At 40.9% G+C, this 21623-nt stretch overlaps 2 protein-coding genes across 3 annotated transcripts; both read right to left on the minus strand.

Annotated features, from left to right (window-relative positions):
- Positions 1–302: 302 nt before the first annotated feature.
- hpf1 (histone PARylation factor 1) lies at positions 303–4395 on the minus strand. Its single transcript, XM_072383311.1, is given in 8 exon segments — positions 303–652; positions 1246–1418; positions 1544–1631; positions 1878–2031; positions 2164–2262; positions 2430–2616; positions 3380–3563; positions 4279–4395. Coding segments are annotated over 8 exon segments (1137 nt in total). The 3' UTR covers positions 303–517.
- An 863-nt stretch (positions 4396–5258) lies between these two features.
- pde5aa (phosphodiesterase 5A, cGMP-specific, a) lies at positions 5259–21163 on the minus strand. 2 transcript variants are annotated; one of them, XM_072383846.1, is made up of 20 exons: positions 20795–21163; positions 19864–20524; positions 19126–19209; positions 18901–18981; positions 18657–18746; positions 18408–18560; positions 18210–18277; positions 17980–18128; positions 16324–16499; positions 14813–14863; positions 13978–14124; positions 12912–13040; positions 10893–10987; positions 10648–10735; positions 10208–10308; positions 10038–10115; positions 9876–9939; positions 9698–9772; positions 5831–5914; positions 5259–5653 (listed from the first exon to the last, which is right to left on the minus strand). In XM_072383846.1, exons 1-20 carry the CDS (start codon positions 21115–21117, stop codon positions 5480–5482), a joined length of 2871 nt encoding a protein of 956 aa, XP_072239947.1. In that variant the 5' UTR covers positions 21118–21163; the 3' UTR covers positions 5259–5479. The 2 variants fall into 2 exon arrangements, with proteins under 2 accessions (XP_072239947.1, XP_072239948.1); XM_072383847.1 differs by lacking the exons at positions 5259–5653; positions 5831–5914; positions 9698–9772; ... (1 more) ...; positions 10038–10115; positions 10208–10308 and adding an exon at positions 10333–10463.
- Between the last annotated feature and the right edge of the window lie 460 nt (positions 21164–21623).

Consider the following 21623-nt stretch of genomic DNA (forward strand, 5'->3'; position numbering starts at 1 on the left):
TTTTTTTTAAAACAGAACAACTGAATTAGAACACTTCCATCACCTAATGCTGATCTTCTCATTAGAAACCGTCACAACAATGACGCACGCGTCTCTCAGACACCACTGCAGGGTATCACGATGAAAACATCCTATAAAACTAATCATCAGCCAGTGGCTTAACCGAAAAATATTCCACTCCGTTGATCTAAAGCTAAAAACGAAACTAAGCTACATCGGAGACAACAACCGCGGCGCAGTCTAGATGTAAAACATTAGATTAAGGATTCATGGAGCGGGTGAGACACACAAAAACAAACCAGTAAAAATATAAAAATGCTTTATTAGACATCTAACTTTTACAAACAAGACATCACTGAACTGGCTTCCATCAGTGACAGCAGCACCAAAACCACCACAAAACACCAACAATGACAAACAACAGGAGACGAGGACGTATGGTGGGAAAGCTTTTGAGAGCCAAACGGTCAAACACTACTTTACTTTGGAGTCTTCTTTCTTTTTCTTTTTTTTCCCCTCAATGTGCAGAGAGTTGGTCTAGGTTGTCATGGCTACGGTTGGAAAGATGGGCCTCCAAAATTTCACCAAACAAGTTCCTTTTCAGCAAGCTGTAGGCCATGGGCAGGACCTGTTTGATAACCTTGTGGAAGTACTGGAGGAGAGAGAAAACACAAGATAAACGATATACGTCTTTGACCTCCACCTCCATGTGTTGTGCAGAATTCTAACTTTCAATTGTGGTGCATCAACATTTTGAAGACACGATTAATTCTTCATGTTTATCACTGCTGTAAAAAAAATAACCGAAAACCATGATGAAAAAGTCAATTTACAATGAAATCTGAAGTTTTAACCTCTTAAACGGTTTTCATTTCCTGCTTTCAGGTTTTCTTTCACAAGCTGAGAAATAAAACGTTTTACAGAAAACCTTCAACTTTATCTAAGCTTTTTTTTTATTATTATTATTTCTAAAAAGAAGCCTGAGGTCTGAAGGGTTAAGAGTAAAATCAAGTTGTTTCCTGGAGAAAAAGCAAAGCCAACGTTTAAAATCTCAGCTTTAAAAAGTCCGTAATATACAAGTTTTTCTCAGGGGAGAGATTTCCTTTGTTTTTGTGTCAAATACATATAACCATCCAATATTTCTAATTGTTGCTAACATTTTTCCCCCCTTTCTTCCTTATCCCATAATTTATAGTTACATTCAAAGCATTGCAGACCCGTTACTCAAAACTTTAAAAGACTTACGTGAGACCCATAAGAGAAGAGGTCTATCCCTAGTTCATAACCCATTCCATAGTCGCACTCGTCGTTGGCGAACTGAACAAACGTGATCATCTCTTGGACCGGTCCGAAGGCTTTGACGCGCTCTTCGTCATTTCGTGCTTCTGCAATGGCTTTACAGATCTTTTTCAGACCAGCTAGGAAGGCAGAGGTGAAAGTATATATGTATATGAATAAAGAAAAACTGCATACTCCATACTTACAGGGGTTCACATCATCTATGAGCAGTGATGGAAAAACACCTTCAGATATACAAGCTCACCGTCTGTTTCCGGTAGTTCTCTGTATCCTACATCATTCTTGTCTACAGGCACAACGATGCCGGCGCCGTGGAACGTCTTGGTGACCACCTGCGGTTTGACAACGACTTGTCATTACAAAGTGCCAACTCAAAGCAGAATATCTCTGGTTTGGCCTTGGTACTATAGATGAGGTCAAAAGTTAGGATATTCCAATCTAAAAATGACTTTTTGGTTGTCTTCACTTCAGTGATGTTTAAATCCCAAATATAAGCAGTTGCGAATGACACTGGTACAAAAGTGGATGTCCAGAAAAAGCTAAACTTTCTTTTCTTTTTGCTCCACTGTGCATGTTACCTTCTTGTCTCTCTGCTTCATCGCTTTGGTCTTCTGCTCTAAAGAAAGGCCCAGAGTCTCTGCCCTCTCTCTCAGCTTTGCCTCCAGGTTTTCCAAATCTTCTTCCCCTGATCTTTTACTGCCCCTCTCTTTCCTCTTTCTCAGCAGATGCAGGCTAATGGAGGAGAGATCACACAGACCAACAGAAAGTAAGATAAAGAAAAGCACAGCGGTATCAGCTCTGCTTCCCGCCCCAGTATGTTCAACTACTGAAAATAACAATTAATATACGTTGGCTTTTACTCACTAGACTGCAGCAAACATGTTGTCCCCCATCTGTGTTACAGTACAGCCCTTCTTAGCTTCATTTTCCCCAACAAACGAAGGAAGGGAGTCTGGTGTGTCTCTGAAAGATTTGGGGAACAATATTTAATACAAAATAAAGTAACTAGCATCGACAATCGCCCTAAAATGTATTCAATACTGTTTCCATATCATCAATTTCCAACTGTGTTCTGTCACTGTCGTTGATAAAATCATAGCAACAAGGTTGTAATAAAAGCAGTTTTATACCTGTAGTAGCCCATGTGATGCTGGCTTTCCTCACTCCCACGAAGGATAGTCTGAAACTCTGGGGGGTCATAGAAATACCTCCAGTGAAGGTGGACGTTTGGCTGAGAATTCTTGGAGTTTCTATGAGCTCCAGCCAAAATGTCAAAAGGACCAACCAGCTGCAAGCCCAGCACGTCCTTCAGTGCACCTGCAAACACAGCACTGACAGCTACAGAACTACAGAAAACACACTTTACTCACAAAATGGAAGTAACCATCAATCTAATGTTCCAGCAGCTCAGTCAGAGTTTGTTGTAGCATCAGGTAGAGCAGGGATGGCCCTTCTCCAGTTCCTCGTGGCTTTCAGACCAGAGTTAGTCCAGCCTCAAACCCAAGCCTTTGTCTGGCTGAATGTGCCCAAAAAATCCTTAAAAAGGAGGCGTCCAACCCACCTCAGCTAGTACCTCCAAATGCGGAGGAGCGGAGGGGGTCTACTCTCTTTTACGTAATCAAATTTTCCAAAAGCTTCCCTTTGTCTCAGATGGTCTAAGAAAACACAGAAAGACCAGTTCAACATCTGAGCTGAAGATTCCTGTTGCATCTGATAAACCTATGTGACCTCTCAACAGTCTAAATTGACAGATAAAAGGTGTATTCAACACAGCAGTGCTGTTAACAATGCCATCGACTCTATACAGAAGAAATCCTCAGACAATACATTTTCAGGCAAAAGTAGTGGCAACAAAGAGAACTTCAGGTCTTACCTAATGCTGTACTGCTATCATCTATTTGTTGCTAGTACACTCTCTGGCATTTAGTGCATCCCAACAGATTTTCAACTGGCTAAGAATTATTAAAAATAAATAAATATATTCAAGGATCTGACTTGTTTCCTAAAAGTCTATAGAGAAAAACGAATTTCAGAAGTGCACATTACTGTGATAAAATAAAAGTTATTGTTGAGAATATACCACAGGGGTTCTCAGGACAAAGTTTATTGCAGAAATCCCAGAAGTGGAACAGATCCTCTGGCATTTGGAAACCATACAGTTGTGCCATCTCATCACGTTGCTCGGAATTCACTCCTGACAGTGGCACAGCTTTGGACTCATCAGTTCGGGCTTTCTTCACAACTCCATTAGTGGAGCCAGAGTCCTGATAAAATGAAACAACAATCAATCATGTGATTCTGTCAGTTTATTTGGTGCATTAGGGTACAACTATGCACATTCACTGTTAATTGAGATGGATGTGATTGTTTTACTAAGGAAGCTCTTCCAAAAATGTTACCACCCCCCCGTACAAAGTGACTTCCATTAAAGTAAGTAGGTCAGGTTTTATCAGTGTCTTGGCAACTGTTGTTGAAGTGCACGTGCACCTGAGTTGAGTTCGGTGTACTTTGTAGAAAGGGCCCAACTCTTCTATCCAATGGGTTTTGGGAAAGCTTTGCTAAATCAAATCAGCTGTTAAAGCATCTTTCTGGCCTTAATGAATAAAAGCACCAATCAAATCACGACTTGTAGACAATTCTCTCGCGCAGAATAGCGAGGCGTTTAACGCTAACGCCAAGAGCCTTGCCTAGCTACCATAAACACTGTACACAGGTCGGTGACTGAGTGCTACTGATAGGAAACCACAAGCGTCTCTGAAGAGGCAGGTTTGCAGCATCAGTCAGCAGCAGCTGCCATGTTGTCGTCCAAGCACCGCTGCTCAGTCAGCATGTCCAACTGTTCTATACACTGTATTTCACAAATGTTTGCTAGAAGAGCCCTGGAAACCATGCACAACACACCTTACTGCCGGAGGAAAGCGTTTTTTAAACAAACATTTCTGAGACCCAACAAAGGGAGTCAAAGCTCCATAAATTTACCTGAATTGATTTAGGTTTTCTTTTTGCGCGCCCTGTCATTTTCTTCCTCTTGTCTCTCCGTCGCTGTCTTCTTCTGCAGATTTATAGCAGCATCAGCTTCGCCACGTTAACGCGCATCAGTACCCCCCAGAGGCCGAATAGGATCAGCGCAGCAGTTGCATGCAAGTAAATAAATAAATAAACTGTCCCCGGCCATCTATTAATAATAATTTATTATATCAAGTCTATAAATAATGCAGCTTTTCAAAATATTGTGTGCAACAAAATTATGGCATATGTGGAAAATGTGAATTGAATTAACTGAAATGATTCATGATAAAAAAAAAAAAGAAATAAAAAAAGAAACTTTTGCAAGCAATTCAGAACCAGAAGTTTTGGACAATATTGACACAAACCACAAGAATACTTTTCAGAATCAGCAGATACTTTCATCCAAAGTGCCAACACGTCAGGGGTGATGGGGGGTTCTTGGTATGCATCTTGTCCTACTTCAACATGTAGACTGGACACGTTTGGGATAGAAACAGCAACCTTACAGTTAAAGGATGATCACACTGATCACAGAGAGTGACGAGCCATGAGCATTTTTGAATTCTACGACGTCAGAAAGCTTTATAGCCAAGATATACAAGTACATCAAGATGTTTATTTTACAAGGACATTATCAAAACTGCAGGTTGAGTTACATGTCAAAAACAGGCTGAAAAGCGAGTGATAACAAGAGGTACTGTAACTACTGTGCCTATCTCCTTAATATTATAAAAATAACACATTTTATCTCAATAGAAATATGCTCCCCGAGTACATAAAACCTGAATAAAACTTCACAAAATGAATGTCCTCATTTGATAACTTGAGGCTGGAAAGCACTACTTTTTGCAAATGTTCAGACTGCACACAATCAAGAGCCTATTTATGCATTTGCAAATTTGCAATTATCAGTATAGGAGTGATTAAAAAAAAGGGAAAAGATCTTCTGATAGACTTCAAAATGAAAATGTTCAAATTTATTTGGCAGATATTCACAGTTTAAGTGCCAATTAAATAGGTCAATGAGAGTTCACATTGCTCATGCACGACAATATGCTCTAAATTTGTATGCTGTGTCCAAGAGAAGATGGAGAGTAACAGATTGCTTGGTAAGATTTCCTTCTGTTCTGACTTCTCAAAAGCCGCATGTTTCCGTTTTCTCTCCATTGTTCTACTCCTCTGTCTGTGTGTCTTCCTCATTGCTTCCCTCTCTTTCCAGGATTGAATTACGACTGCTTTGATGTTTTTCTTCCTTTGCATCTTCAGCAAATTGTAGCCAGTTTTCTCTGTTCTTCTTACAAGCATTCATCAGTGGAGTGCAGGCGTAGAACAGTTTTGATACAGCCTGAGGATGACAAAGAGCGGATGGTTGACAGAAGCTGAGGGCACAGTTCGAGAGAGATGGACAGAAACACAGACAACACTGTACGATCTTTTGTGGCAAACATGCAAAAACAAATGCAAGCATGCAGTGTAACGTGTATACATTCACAGACATTAAACACCTCCAGCAATAACGCACCTTGTATAGTGGATAGCAGATCTCGTCAATGTATTCAACTTGCATGTGAGGCAGACGGGTGCTGTTTTCTCTGTTCATTATGTCCTGATGAGAGGAAAGTGCACATTGGTCATTAGAATAGCCATGGTTGAAAACCACATGCTTTTTCTAACATTACCTCTCCTTAGAAAAATCCTGGGTCCTGGATCTTTTGGACATGTCCGAAAAACCTCACCCTCAGAGCAGGTCAGATGCCGAACTACCTCAACTGGCTCTTTTTGATGTAGAGGAAACGCAACTGTACTCTGAGCGTCCAGGGACCCCTTTGAGGGATTTCCTTTTGGCCGGTTAAATTGTGGTCTCGTTCTTTGGGTCACAGGCCACAGCTCATAAATATATTTGAGTGTTAATTTGTAGGTTGAATGCAAAATTCATAGCCTGTCTTTTTGGCTCAGCTCTCTCTTTATCAAAACAGACCAGTGCAGCATTCGCATCACTGCAGGCAATCCCATGAAGCCCAAACTCCTACACTTAAGACAACAACACAGTCCTACGTCAGAGTAGGCATCCACCTCTTCTAATTAAGGACCAACGTCTCAGACTTGGACATTACAGACAACTGCGCAAATAATTTCTTTAAAATATTTTCTTCAGCCACTTTGCTACCAGCAGCCTGTTGCAAAGACGCATCCTTTGTTTCCATTTCTTAAGTTGCATCGTCTCACCCCTGGCTTAATGATACTCTCCGCGCGTTGCGCACCAATCTCAGAGCTGCCGAAAGGAAATGGCACAAGTCAAAAGATCCTGCAGATCTAGCTAAACTCCAGGCGCTACTGTCATCATTCACATCCAGTGTTACTGATGCAAAAAAGTCTTTCTATATCAACAAGATTCATAGTACTACTGACAGCCGGAAACTTTTTTCCACCTTCAAAACTCTACTTAATCCTCCGCCTCCTGCTACCAATCTAACACCAGACACCTTTGCCTAATTTTTTACTGACAAAGTGGCAGCTATAAGCAAACAGTTTACCGAACCTTGTACCACAAAATCTGCATGCAGAAGTCCTACTGCATCATTTTCCTCATTTACCCCTCTCGCTCAGAGCAGGGTGTCTAAACTTCTCACATGTTGCCGTCCTACTACATGCCCGCTGGACCCCGTTCCTACTAATCTTCTCCAATCCATTGCTCCTACTGTAACTGCAGCAGTCACGCATGTGATTAATGCTTCACTGACATTGGGCACATTTCCTACCACATTCAAGCAAGCTCAGGTTACACCGCTGCTCAAGAAACCTTCCCTCCCTCCAACTCATGTGGAGAATTATCGGCCGGTCTCTCTCCTCCCGTTTCTGTCTAAAATCATTGAAAGGGCGTCTTTAAGCAGGTCACAGATTACCTCTCACATAACAACCTCCTTGACCCAAACCAATCTGGGTTTAAAAGTGGACACTCCACCGAAACGGCTCTGTTGGCTGTGACAGAAGCCTTAAAAGAAGCCAGAGCGACAGCTAAGTCCTCTGTACTTATCCTGCTCGACTTATCAGCAGCATTTGACACTGTCAACCACAGTATCCTTTTGTCCATACTCTCTAGCATGGGTATCACAGGGAGAGCACACTCCTGGTTTGAATCATACCTCACTGGTCAGTCTTTCAAAGTATCCTTGCTTGGTCACACTTCTGCAGCGCACCACCTCGCCACAGGGGTCCCCCAAGGTTCAGTACTGGGACCTCTTCTCTTTGCCATATACACCAACTCACTGGGACAGATCATCCGATCACATGGCTTCTCATACCAATGTTATGCTGATGATACCCAGCTCTATCTGTCATTCCCACCTGACGACCACACGGTCTCAGCACGAATCTCAGAGTGTCTCTCTGACATATCAACATGGATGAAAGTCCATCATCTCAAACTTAACCTCCCAAAAACTGAACTGCTTGTCTTCCCAGCCAAACCAACCATACACCACAGCATCTGCATCCAAACTGAATCCCTATCTCTTGCTCCATCAAAGGTTGCAAGAAACTTGGGTGTCATGATTGATGACCAACTAACCTTCAAAGATCACGTTACCTCGGTTGCTCGTTCATGCCGCTTTGCATTACTAAACATAAGAAAGATCATACCATACCTAACCCAACATGCCACCCAACTCCTGGTGCAGGCCATGGCCATCTCCCGCCTTGACTACTGCAATGCTCTCCTAACTAGTCACCCAGCCTATACTATGAAACCTCTGCAGATGGTCCAGAACGCGGCGGCGCGTCTGGTCTTCGATCAGCCTAAAAGAACACGTCACCCCTCTGTTCACTGAACTCCACTGGCTACCCTTAGCCGCCTGCATCAAATTCAAGTCACTGATGTTAGCCTACAAAGAGCTTAATGGAACGGCTCCCATCTACTTGAATGCTCTTGCAAAGGCTTATGTCACAACTTGGTCCCGTTCGTCCCAGGATTGTCATCTAGCAGTGCCTACACCACGCCTAAGACAATCCAAACTCTTTTCATGTGTCGTCCCACGATGGTGGAATGACCTACCAAGCCCTACCAGAACAGGGGTGTCCCTGTCCATCTTCAAGACACTCTCGAAAACCCAACTCTTCAGAGAGCATCTCCTATCCTAGCACTTACCTTGTACTTCCCTACCCCCTCTATCTTTGCACTTTATCTTTCTGCACTTCCTTCTATGCCTGCACCCTATCTCTACTCTGTCACCTCTGACAGAGTCAGACTAGTGGGTTCCTTCTATGTAGTTTATTGTTAGCTTTATGTAGCTTGTTAAATCTTCATTTGTAAGTCGCTTTGGATAAAAGCATCTGCTAAATACATAAACATAAACAACATAAACATAAACATAAACATAAACATCTACAAAAAATGCTAAAGATAATACAGTTAAAAAACACATGTATATACATATATACATATATTTTTGCTTCAACAGGGTGATATTACTTCATGGTGCACAGGGTGTTCTCAAAACATTTGAGGAAACTGGACGAGTGGAGGACAAATGAAGTGGCAGGCCTAAGAAAATACAATCTACAATAGATGAACAGTATCTGAAAGCAATGTCTTTCTCGAGCTCACACAGGACATGAGAGCTACATCTGGCTCCTCAGTTGATCGATCTACTGTTTGCTGAAACCTCGCTTTAAAAGCAAGGTAAGATAAGCAACATTTCCTAATGATGGACTGAAAACTGGACTGAAAATCAGTGGCAACAGGTCTGATGGAGTGATAAATCCTCCCCAGAGCCCAGATCTCAACATTTGTACTTGACAGAGAACGGAACAAAAGGCAGAAACAAAGAAAAGCTTTTGAGTGTCCTTCAAGAAGTCTGGAGAACTATTCCTGAAGACTACGTAAAGAAATTACAAAAAAGCTTGTCCATGAGGGTTCAGGCTGTGTTCAAGAATGAATGTGGTTCCAATAAATGCTAACTTTTAAGTTTGCTAGAATTGTACAAACTCTATTTTTTATCACCATATTTCCATTTTTGTTCCAGTAAATTGTTCCATTTTGCCAGTTAACATATAAAGACGTGAGGGGTGGTTTTGCACAGTAACTAGAAGCAAACAAGCCAAAAAATGTGTCTCTGCACAGCAAAACACCAACACACTGAGAGAGATTACTTTTGTACGTTAATTTTTTTTAATTCATTCTTTTTTTTGTTTGCTTCTTTCTTATCAATATCCTGCTTAGTCTGCCTCTAAGGCACTTCCACTTTGATTTCATGTTGTTTATATGTGGCAACACTTTACACCAGCATGTATTTGTAGATTTTCTGCTCATAATCTTCCGTTTGGCAACAGAAGGGTACAGTGGATTTTGAGGATCGATTGAATGGTATAACTCATAACTGGCACGACTTACAATGGGTTTGATTTTGAATTCCTCCCTCTCTTTGTCGCCTTGTGCAAAGAACTCCATAGCAACCAGGTTGGCAATCTGTTGAGAGAAAAACTAAAGTCAAGGTTGAGGTTGACTCAAAATTACTGAGAGATGAAGCACGGGGTGTTTGTTCATATGAAAAGCATTTTGCAAGACCAACCCTTTTTTGTTCAGGCCAAGGCTTTGTGATAGCAGAGAGGTCACTCGCTGTCATTAACATCGATCTGTTGGGTAAATGAATAACTTAAAAGACAACTCCCAACCCTGCTCTGTTAAATACGTCGTTAGGACATACACTGATTCATATCATTTTGTCTCTCACCTCAGCAAATCTCTTTGTTTCTCACTTTTCCAGTTGACTCTACTTTTCTCAGCAAGGGTAAAGAAGTCTTTTCTTCTCCTAAAGAACAGCGAGAAGAAACAAGGGTCAGAACAATTTCTATATAAGGCTTAAACTACAGTTTCTTTGACATTCGGTGTTTGTAGACCTACTGCATGTAGACGTTCAGGTCAGTGGCAAGGATTGCCCTTTTGATCATGTGTAGCACAGCTTTGTGTTCCTCCACTGACAGACCGCTGAGAATCTGACTCCCCTGGCATGAGTCGAGAGACAAACCACTTGGTGACCACCAGAGATAGTCAGGCACAAAAATGTTACGAATGACAGTTCGTTTCATTTCGTTTTCACGTCTCAGTTCATTTACTTGACAAGTCTTTGCTGCGATCTGTGGATGTGTCTGATATAAATCTGAATGTAGAAGTGAAGTGAGACGAAACAAGACGAACAGAAACAGACAGATAAAGGGCCCAAAGAGAAAAAACAATGGAATGTGACAAGATTTACAAGAGGGAAGATCAAACAAAATCATTTAAATACAACATACTTGCAGACTGGTCAAAAAAAATGAAAAGTTCACTTGATCATGTCTTACATCATTGTTTAAGATGAACATGCACAGGTTGTAGTGGTGGTTCTCAAGGGAGGAGTGTCCATACAACTGAGCTAAAGGCTGCTGAGACCTATGAGAAAAAACAACAGTATATTGACTGCATATAAGCAGGGAGTGATTGACAAAACACATGTACAACATGTAGTCACTGATATAGTAATACTTTTCAATTGAGTAAAACAGGCAAACAAAATATTAAACAGCAGAAAGGGCGTGGCGATGTTTACCTTTCTATGTAGGAGTTACTGACTCCTCTGTGGTCGATGTCATGGTTCAGGGTGGCTATCATCAACGCTAAGATCTCCAGGCGGGAAAAATTGTTCTGACACATAAAAATAGTTGCTGTTACTGTCTGTAACTCTGTATCCAAAATTCTTTCACATTGAAATCAATCTGTGCACATATGCTGTGTTTTATACATAATGTCATCTCACATGCATTTTTGTGTGGTTGGAAAAAGTTAAGCATACGTGAACAAGCATACAAGGATTTAGATAACTAAATACTTGTTTCATTTTCAGAAAATAATTACCTGTTACAGTTACTACAAAAGACTTACTTTTTTTCCACATTGATATTAATTGGTGATATTAATTGAGAAAATATAGCACAAATGCATAATTAAAACAGTTGAGCCAGCCAACTGAGACAAACATGTCCAGTCAATAAAAAAATGTATGCAAAAAAGTGAAACATTTTCAGCATACATTTTCATCATATATGACATCTAAAGTGCAGTTATAATGTCCTTAAGCTAAAAAGAGTTGAAAGAAATTTACATGGAAACATGTTGCAAGTTTGAGATAATAGTTGCTTAAACCATGTTAAGGGATAAAGAACTTTTTTTTTTATTGGAGTTGGACAATTAAACATGTTTATATCTTATCTGTGCAATTTTTTTTTTGGTCTCCAACACTGTGTTGTTATAAATAGGCCTACAGCAACACATTAGCGTCGGACTAGTCAACCACTGCCATCTTGTTGTGTATCTGGCCACTAGCTTTCCTGAATGGCAGAATTGATTGAGCTTGGACAGCCTTCCTAACATGCAGAAGAATATTGAAATGCAAAACTTGAAATGCAGCACTTGTGCTGATGCTTGAGGGGTTGCAGCTAGCACAAAGGCTTTAATCTATGCTTGGATTGAAAGTTACCTATCTTACATTGCCAATGTAAGGGGATAGTATGTGCACACACTGCACCAACTATTTAAGGAGATTTGAGGGATGTAAACCTACACAGAGAACCAAAGTTGTGAGAGTAAATACTGTCAGTGGACACTTGTTGGATTGATTGAGGCACTTTAACAGAGAGTTGAAGATCACTGCTAATATCTGCCTCATTTCTCACTTCACAGCTTTACAAACTTATACTGGAGACAGCTGTGATGAGCTAATATATTGATCCACTGCTGCGACCACTGGGTTGAGTCTCTCCCTTGCCTGCTGGCATACTCCTGTTACTTTAAAATATTGGCTTAATTGTGAGCAGAACACACCCACCATTAGAGTGTAAGATGCACAATTCAACAATGTTGATAACTTAGAACAAAAGTGGAAGGTAACCAGAATATTCAAAATCTGTATTCATTTACTCGTCATTCATATTTGATTTAGAGTTAATAACACATTTTTCTGTGACTAAACAAACTCAAAACACATATTTCTGCATTACGCTGATTTGAATAAAAAGCTAAAACACTTATTTCTACACCGTAGGACTCAGCTATGTCAGATCTGACTGACTGACCTGAAGAACCCAAAAACACATGTAAATACGTCCACCACCTTTAAACATTTAATGTAAAATGTACGAGTTTCTTAAATCAGACATACAATGTACTCCGAATCACTTCTCTTTACAGTTACTTTAAAAATGATGACATGATACAAAAATTAAATGAATACAAAGTCACAATTTCTCCTGAGTCTAGAGAGTGTTGAAATATGTGAACGACAGAAATCCCCTCAGCAGAGACTTAACTGATGTGTAATTCTCACAGAATCCAGTTAAGAAGTTTGAGTGAGGTCTAAAATAACCCTCTTTACCCACCTCTGAGGAACCCTGTGAGTCAAAGGACACCCCTATAAACCTAAGAACAGCTCAGCTTCTGAACTTATTAATCAAATGACAAAATATAACCATGGAATTTTTCTAATATGCAGGTTAGGCATACTTTAATTGTACATAAATTTCCCTTGTGAGTTATCTGGTCATCCGAGGCACACACACACTCACACACTAACCTGGAGCTGGTCTGTAGCCATGAGCATGGCAAACATGCTTTGAGCAGTGCTCAGTGCATGGCTCCAGTTGTGATAAGGCACATTGCTCCTGTAGCCACGTCTCACACTCAGGACCCATTGGCACAGACTCTGGAGGGAAGACACACGCATCAGAGATGGTAAATAATCCTAATTCCAAAATGGTTGGAATGCTGTGTAAAATATATATAAAAAAATAGAATGCGATGATTTGCAATTCTCAGAATCCAATATTTGAGTCGCAATAGAACATAGTACACATAAAATGCTGAAAGTGTGACGCTTTACTTTATCATGAAAAATATTAGCTCATCTTGAATTTGACTCATATCTCAACAAGCATCCCCTCTGTTTTTAACAACAGTCTGTAAATGTCCTGGAACTGAGACCAGAGGCAGGACCTTTTCCCATTCTTCTATAATACAGGATTCTAGCGGCTCGACAGTTCCAGGTCTCTTGTCATATTTTGCATTTTATGATGCACTTAATGTTTTCAGTTGATGACACTGTGGCTGGTAGCATAATAGCACTTAAAGTCAACTAAACTAGAAAACCATGCTCTATAACTACAATCCATTTACCATGGAACATTCAAAGTCTTCTCAACTTTACATCAAGGAACATTATTCTTAAATTGCTTAACAATTACTTGATGTAGCTTTTTGCAGATTACTGAACCTTTTTCTGAGAGACTCTGCCTCTCAAAGGTGCTTTTTTTATACCCAATCATGTTACTGACATGTCGCCAATTAACCTAATCAGTTGCAACGCGTTCCTCCAGCTGTTTTCAGTAAATAGTCAAATGTCTCACTTTCAACATTTTATATGTTTTGTACATCTTATTGTGAATAAAACACCAGTGCATAATATTAGCAAATGATTTTATGAAAAATCCCAACTTTTTTGGAATTGTGGTTACACAATAGTGATCAAGCAATGATCTATAAGGGATTTATTCTATTCAATTTGAACTCTTAGCAATTAAACTCTAATCTAATGAAATACTCTCAGCTGTTGCAGTAAAATCTAATTTCACTATGTCATTTACCTTGTAATCGATATTAAACTCCTGCACCAAATTAAGGTCCAGGAACATGCGAACAGTGGCCTGGGTGGTCAGATCTTCTGGAAGGCCAAAATCGGAGAAATGGAAATCAAGAATGTTCAATGATTCAGCAGGGGGAATCCTGACCTCCTGAAAACAGAACCCCATCATTGAAATACACATAGGTCCAGAGAATTCAGCCAAACACTCATTAATAAAAAAAATGCCATTCTTTTCCAACCTTTTCCATCACACCCTGTAAGCCATCTAAGTTTAACATGCAGGAGAAGGTTAATTTTAGCCACTCTCTGCACCCATAACAGCTGATCAAGAGCAATTAGTTGTTAGAGCATTAGGTGAATGTTGGGATGACAGCCTGTTAATCAGTCACACAGCTACAAAATCCATGACAGACACTGTGATAAATACAAGACGTGAAGGAGAACAGAGCAGCTAAAAACAGCAGAGTAAATGTGAGAGATGTCAGAAAGATTCATTCAGGGAAATGTGGAAGATCTTTAGAAAGTTTCAGTACAGATAATGGAGGTGTTGCCTAAAGGATTAGAGCATAGACAATGGTTTATCTTTGCACATATGTGAATTATGGTAACAAATTGGTGTGCCGCATTTTTTCCCCAAAGATTTTGCAAAAAGTACTTGATACTGGGAAATGCTGAAGTTGTGGTCAGAAGTTGTACATACTCATGAAGACTGTTTGTACTCTGTGGTTCACTTTGACTTTAAGCAACAACTACGACACAATTACACTGCAACTATGCTGCATTAAGATTGTGCCTGCTTGTCATTCAAACTCTACAAGATGAGGAAAAAAAATGACCTGCAATGCCTGGATATCCTGCTCTGTTGCAGTAATGTGATAGGCGAGAACCTGTGAAAAGGAAATACACACATTTCAGGTTTTTGCAAACATATGAATGCATTACCCTCCAGAAGTCTGAATTCACCTAAAAGACACTCATTTCATTCTTTCCACCACAGCTTTGGTGAAATGTAACATTATTATACAACAGTGTCAACGAATGTTAAAGTTATGTAGCTCTCAAGCATCTTTTCTAGACTAAAAGTTTTTTTTTGTTTTGTTTTTTTTGCTATTGTTTTTTTATTTTTAATTATGAAAGGCATTTAACTGATTCAAAAGGTTGAGGGGCAACAGACAGCTCTGCTCTCACGTTCTGTCATTCTGCAAAAATTTGTTTCAAGACAATCAGGAATAATCTAAAAAATACTGATTTCCATACCAGGTTTTCAAACATTCTTTCAAAAATTTGGAAGAAAAAAAAGGCAAGACTAAACCTACAAAACAAACACCAATATCTGCCGCTGCAGCTCAGAAGACACTCCCTCTAAGTCAGTTCACTGAAGTTCAGTCTGACCTGCTCCACAGTGAGGAGCGCAGAGCAATTTCCTCTGCAGGAGATAACTTTCTCTGTGTATGTAGTCTGTCTGATAGATGCTTAACTCTACCTCAACTGACAGCTCAACCTGATGACACATGTGCCACAACAGTATTGCCATCAAAGGTCCAGAGACAGCTCATGGTAACAGACTGGCAAAGTTTCTAGAAGGGAACAACTCTGACACCCCAACAAAAAGAGAAGAGACTGAGATCGAGCAAGGTCCATAAGACTAAAGTGAGGATAGCTGGAACAGAGTCTTACGGAGAGACATGTCAGTGTTCAAACTATTTTGGTTGTGTTTGTCATCAAATAAAGATAAAAATTATTTCTAATATGATCGGTGATGGTGATCACTTTGGAGGTGTTCTGCTGCAGGTAAAGTTGATGATCTTTACAAAATCCAAGATGTACTCAACCAACATGGGTATAACTTCAGCTTGTGGCACCATGCTAGTTTCAAATATCCTAACTTTAGCATGCAGCAGGACAATGACTCAAAGCACACCTGTAAGCTGTCAAAAACAGCTTGGAGAAGAAAGAGAAGGATGTCCTCTTCAGTCATCCAACATCATTCCCTTAGAACTTGCTCCGGAAGACTTTGAACCAGCAAATCTACATTATCTCTGGGAATGTCTTCAAACTGCAAGGGGAGAGACTGCGGTGAGGTATCTTGAAAACCTTACTGCCATGATGGTCATGTGTTTAATGAGCTGTGATCAAAGGCAACTACAGGTGACTATTTTGAAGACGTAGTCTGTAAAATTTGACTTTATGTAGATGCTCAGAATGTTTTGTTTTGCAATGTCAATAAAATTTTCTTAAACCACAGCTGTGCTATAGTTATATTTTACCTCTTGGGTGGGGACTAAATACATTTGACTCTCAGATAAAGAAATGAGCACTATACTATGAGAAAAAGGTACATTCTCACCTCCTGTGTGACTTGTATACTGGCCCTCCGCACCTCAGTTATCTGGACAGCCTGAACATACTGTAAGGCCAAGCCACAGTACACAGCCAGGTCTTCCAGGAGGCGCTCATCATACCGGTTAAAGGCTTCCAATTCACCGGAGTCTCTGCTCCGTTTGTTCATCAGCTGGCACACGGCTAAGTGACAATACAGAAACAGGCAGTTGAGTCAGTTTGACAAAGAAGTTATAAAACACGTCCTGGCTTTGGGAGCAGACCGGCCCATTCTCACTATGTGATGTTGTGAATGCGAAACATATTGTTGTTGTGAACAGTACATTTGAATCAAAAGCAAATGGAAAATGAGGAAGTGAAAAATAGGGTCACATGTTTGTAGGCTCTATGAGAGGGTCTGTCTGCAAAATGCAAGAGTGGCATCAACCGAACTGTGAGTAACATGAGGTGGACGCAGCCTGAAACCTCCCAAATCACACAGAATCCCACAAGCTATCAAAACAAGATTTTGTTGTCACAATGGCAGATTGTTTAGAAAAGCCAAAGACAGGATGGGAGTTGGCCATACATTCCTTACATTTTGACCCCTTGGGTCACTAAAAAACATTCAGTTATTATTTAGAAAACCTGTTCAAGTGGAGATCAAAAGACTATAAAGGATATAAATCACTGTGTTGACATCTGAAAAGTAGCTTTGCACTGTTAGGTGAAATGAAGTCAACACAAGGGAACTGATCCGTACATACATGTGAAAGTTTAAGTAAACTATTGCGATAGCTCAAGTGTAATTTTTCATTTCTCTGTTTTCTATTACAAACTATGAGTGGTCATAACCTATAATAGGTATGCCCTATCAAATCTTGGATGAATCCTTGCCTTAGAGGACTTTGTCGCATGCTCATACGTAAATACTCAAGAATGATGTTAACCACATATGCTATTGCTATTTAATCTTGCCACATCCATTACGTCAGGGCATCAGGGCCAAGGGACCCCTTTTGAGTGTGTCAGGGAATTCACTCGTTAAATTGTGGGTGAAATAATGAAAGTGAGAATGAGAATATATCATGAGCAAAAAAGTGGTCATCGCTGAGCATTTTCACTTTGGAACTGCAGTATATCGATGACAGTATCAAAATCACTAATTCAGACAGTCTGGGATTCCAACATATCAATCTTAAAAACCATTCCAGTCATCCTGTGTGATGGAGATGGTCTCAGTTTGCAACCGAGAAGAGTGATGGAAATAAGGGCAGGGCTTCTTCTACTTCTGATCTGGGATGATTTTTTTAGTGGCTCGAGAGGTGTCTGGAAGGGGACTTTACAAGTCCTACTAGTCACCAATCCAGGCAAAACGGTTGGAGAAAATTTTCCTTTTTTTCTGTTGAATTCACAGAAAAAATCGAATTCATTGGTCATTGATCGAATAATTTTGTAACCTTGATCAATTCAAGCTGAACCATTCATGTTATAGCCCTGCAAAGAGTTGCTTAGGGTTGTATCAGAAGTACCTAACCTTGTGTACCATCTTTTTTCTTACCTTGAAAGAAATGCAGTGGTGCATTTGAAAGATCTGAGTTTGTGACATTAAACCATGAGGGTAGCTAATAGATGAGCCATAAATCATTAATATTCAATGCTGCCAGTCAATAGAGGAACTTACCGATAACATTTTCAGACCTCTCGTTTCTGACAGGGCAGCAGATGATACTCCTTATTGATTCCTCAGGACTCCTTGCCATATTAAGTGTTTCCATAGCAGTCAGTGTTCGACAGGCATATGATGGATCTACATCGCTGATGTCACGCTCCCTGGGAAATGATGCGCTCATCTGGTATTAAATTACGAAACACTAAATAGGAAGGATTAAATAATCAGTGCGCAGGCAATACCTTCTGTAGATCTGGCAAGCTGATCCGAGCTCCTCACACTCCATGTGTATCACACGTGAGAATGAAATCTATGTAAAGGCCACCGGAAGAACAGAGAATATCAGAAAATCAGATGTTTTGAAAGATTTTAATGATATAATTTAATTAGAATTTTGAAAGAAAAAAATGAAAATATATCAGGCAATGCGGATGATGTACCTCTTTGTCCGTGGCTGAATTTTGATCACTGGGGATGAAGATGGTGCAAAACTGAGCATGTGTGAAGGGCATGATGGTGGCAGCCATCTTACTCAGCAAGGCCTCAAAAGAATGGTGCTCCCTTGATAACACCTGTGCCATCTCTATCAAAGCCTAGCAAACACGCACATACATTCATAGATATGTCACATGGGCATACATGTTCTCATAGAAACAAACAGATAACATATTATTCGGGGGTTGAGTTACCTGGCTGCGTTTAGCTTCCTGTCTAGAACTCTCATATAGTTGGATGTTTTCCAGAACCATCCCCAGCATGTCCATATGATTGGACAGTACCTGTCCGATAAAAGTCACCCACATTCAGTTCAAACTAAGTGCTGCCAGGTAGCCTGACACTTACACGTGGTTCAAATTTTTATTTTTTATTTTTAAGTATAAGTGATAAAACTTTGCTGTGTTGTAGTAATTCTGTTAATCTGCAGTCTCTCACCTTTTCATCCATGTTTGTAAAAGCAGAAAGTGAACCATCACAACCATTTATTTTGTTGATCATCACCACTACACCAACCACCTGTCCACAGAAAGAAGACAATGTTTACAACGTTGGTTATAACCTCTGTTATAAAACATGGACACACTCTCATGAAATATTCCATAATACCGTGTATGTATCCAATACATTTGTCATGATTAAGCAGAAAATAATGAACAATACCTCTCCTCTGTGGTTCTTGATGGGAACACTCAAAAGAGTCCTGATTTTTGATGACTGATTGTTATGCACGTTAAAAATGGGGTCCTGCAGAGGTGAAACAACACATTTGCACAATACTACAGGTAAGCACTGAATTAAATGCATGTGGACATGTGTTCAGCACCTCTGTGTATTTCAGATCTTGAATTAATCCAGCAGCAACAGATTTGAACACCTATCCTAACTTTCTATTATTCAAATTCTGGTGCGCTACAGCTGTCTGAGCCATATTTCTAATCAGTCCTAAAAAAAAATATCCATTCAAAAACCAGGCTGACCAGGGATTAACTCTCCCAGGAAATGGCCTTCAACCCTAATGGCATTGGAGGTGAAAAGAAAGAGAGCCGGAGAGTACACCATCTGTAAGCCTTTTAAGTGGCCTGTGCCATCTTCCCTCATTGTGCGGGTGTGTTGGTGTATGCCAGGGAAGCACACACTGCACTTTAGCAGGGTGCTTCACCATCTTAGTAGCCTAATCACAGGTTTATCAGTGGAAGTAGTCTCTAAAAGGATTAAAAATAGGTGCGTTTGACGCTCTCCAATGTGCCACGAAACAACCAAGTTGTCACTAAAACCCAGCCTTGAGAAAGTGGGTGACTCAACATGTCCTCATTCCTGATTTTAAATTTCCCATTGTGTCATGTGTGTAAACATCTTTGTCAGAGCTCAAGCTGCACTCATGAAATAAGCAAGATTTACCTGAGATGCATCTCTCAGGTTTATTGGTGAACCTGTAGCCAACACACACTCCATGACACCCTTCAACAGCTCCTGATGTGGATGACTGTACAGGCTGCTCTCGCTCCAGCTCCTGAGGGCTGTTAAGGGCACCACTTCCTCCAAGTTGCTCCTTCCACCACAGTCTTTTCCTGCAAGTGAGAGGGAACCACTTTCAGCTGAAAACAGCTCTCCTGAGTGGTTGACGGCTCCCTGACAGAGCTCTGCAACAGAGGCCATCCCTCTTAGGCCTCCTCCAAGGAGCCCCATCATCCACGGGCAGCCTTCACCGAGGCCACAGGCAGCAGTCTTTGTGGCAACAGGCGGCAGGACCTGTGAAGGGCAGGGAGAGCAAGGGCAAAGAGGGGAAAGGGGGCGGCAGGGGGTGAATGTGAAGCGGGAGGAGCGGGGAGAACGAGGGGAGCAGGGGGAGTGACACAAGTGATCCATCCATTCATGGGAACTGAGATTTGAAGTGAGGGGGTTGAGCCTGTCTGCTGAAGGAGAGATGTTCAGATGGGAGCTGGTCAATGAAGCAGATGATCTGCGATGAGGAGCTATCGTGAGCAGGTTAGAGTGGTCAGAGCTGCTCCTGGGAAACCTGGGACTCATGCACGACATCTCTGGCTGAGGACCGCTCACCCTAAAATCACAGTCAGCACAGATTGACTCACTTTGTGGGAGAGCAAAGGTCAGGAAAGAAAGAAAGAAAGAAAGAAAGAAAGAAAGAAAGAAAGAAAGAAAGAAAGAAAACAACATTGTTTTTGTAGAAATCATGAATTAGTCATATATAACACTGCTAATAAAGTTTTTTTTTTCAACACGCTTCATTATCCCACGTTTAAAAAGTATACCGCATTTATTCTTATCTATCACACATAGGAGGCTATGGTTGGAATATAAGGATTCTTACGTTGAAGATCTTCGTGAAAAGTATTCCCTGGTGAAATCAGAGTGGTCATCCAGCCATGCTTGGTCGCTCGACAAATTGTGGACAAATTCCCCGCTACGCGTCTTGGATCGGGGGCTCCACAGCGGGGAAAAGAGCCATCCGGTGCCTTGTACTATCGGCGAGTCGCTCGCTGCGATCCTGCGGACGGACTTCTCTGAGCCAGCGTCAGGAGCTGGAGAAGCCCCGTGAATTCTGCCAGGCTCCATGGACTCCGGTGCTTCAGGGCAGAGACGGGCTGGACATCCCCTCATCCGTGTACAGCTAAAAGGAGAAACACCTGCCATGTAGGAGGAGGTAGAGAGGCAGATTAGTGACGTGTCAGAGAGCAGGGCGACATCTATAGAGAAGCTTCTGAGTAAAGGTAATCCTCTGACCTTTTTTTAGCTGTTCTGGGGCAACGGTACAGGGAACCGATTTAAACTTCGGCACAGAATTAATGGACTGAGTCCAGACTCAGGGTTTGCATCATCAGCAATCGGTTAGTGTCATTTTCATTTTGTCAAGTTCATCCGACTATCCGAAGTGGGTTTTGAGTGTCCAATAGAGTACATGTGTGCAAACAGTGAATTTAGCTTTATTTAGTAGACTGCAGAGGAAAAGTCCTGTGCCATCCGAATGATAATTTTTTTTATATTACCAGGAATGGGGGGAGGGGGGGGGGGGGTGCAAACAGCAATGAAAATACAGAAAGTAAAAACAAAGTTTGTACAATTCTAAGTTGAAAGTCAGTATTTGCTATGACCACTTTTTTTTATCTGCTTACTCACCATTTTTTAGGCCTTATCTAGGC

Source organism: Leuresthes tenuis, unplaced genomic scaffold (genome assembly GCF_036924035.1).
Source record: "Leuresthes tenuis unplaced genomic scaffold, fLeuTen1.0.hap1 SCAF_4, whole genome shotgun sequence".
NCBI lineage: Eukaryota > Metazoa > Chordata > Actinopteri > Atheriniformes > Atherinopsidae > Leuresthes > Leuresthes tenuis.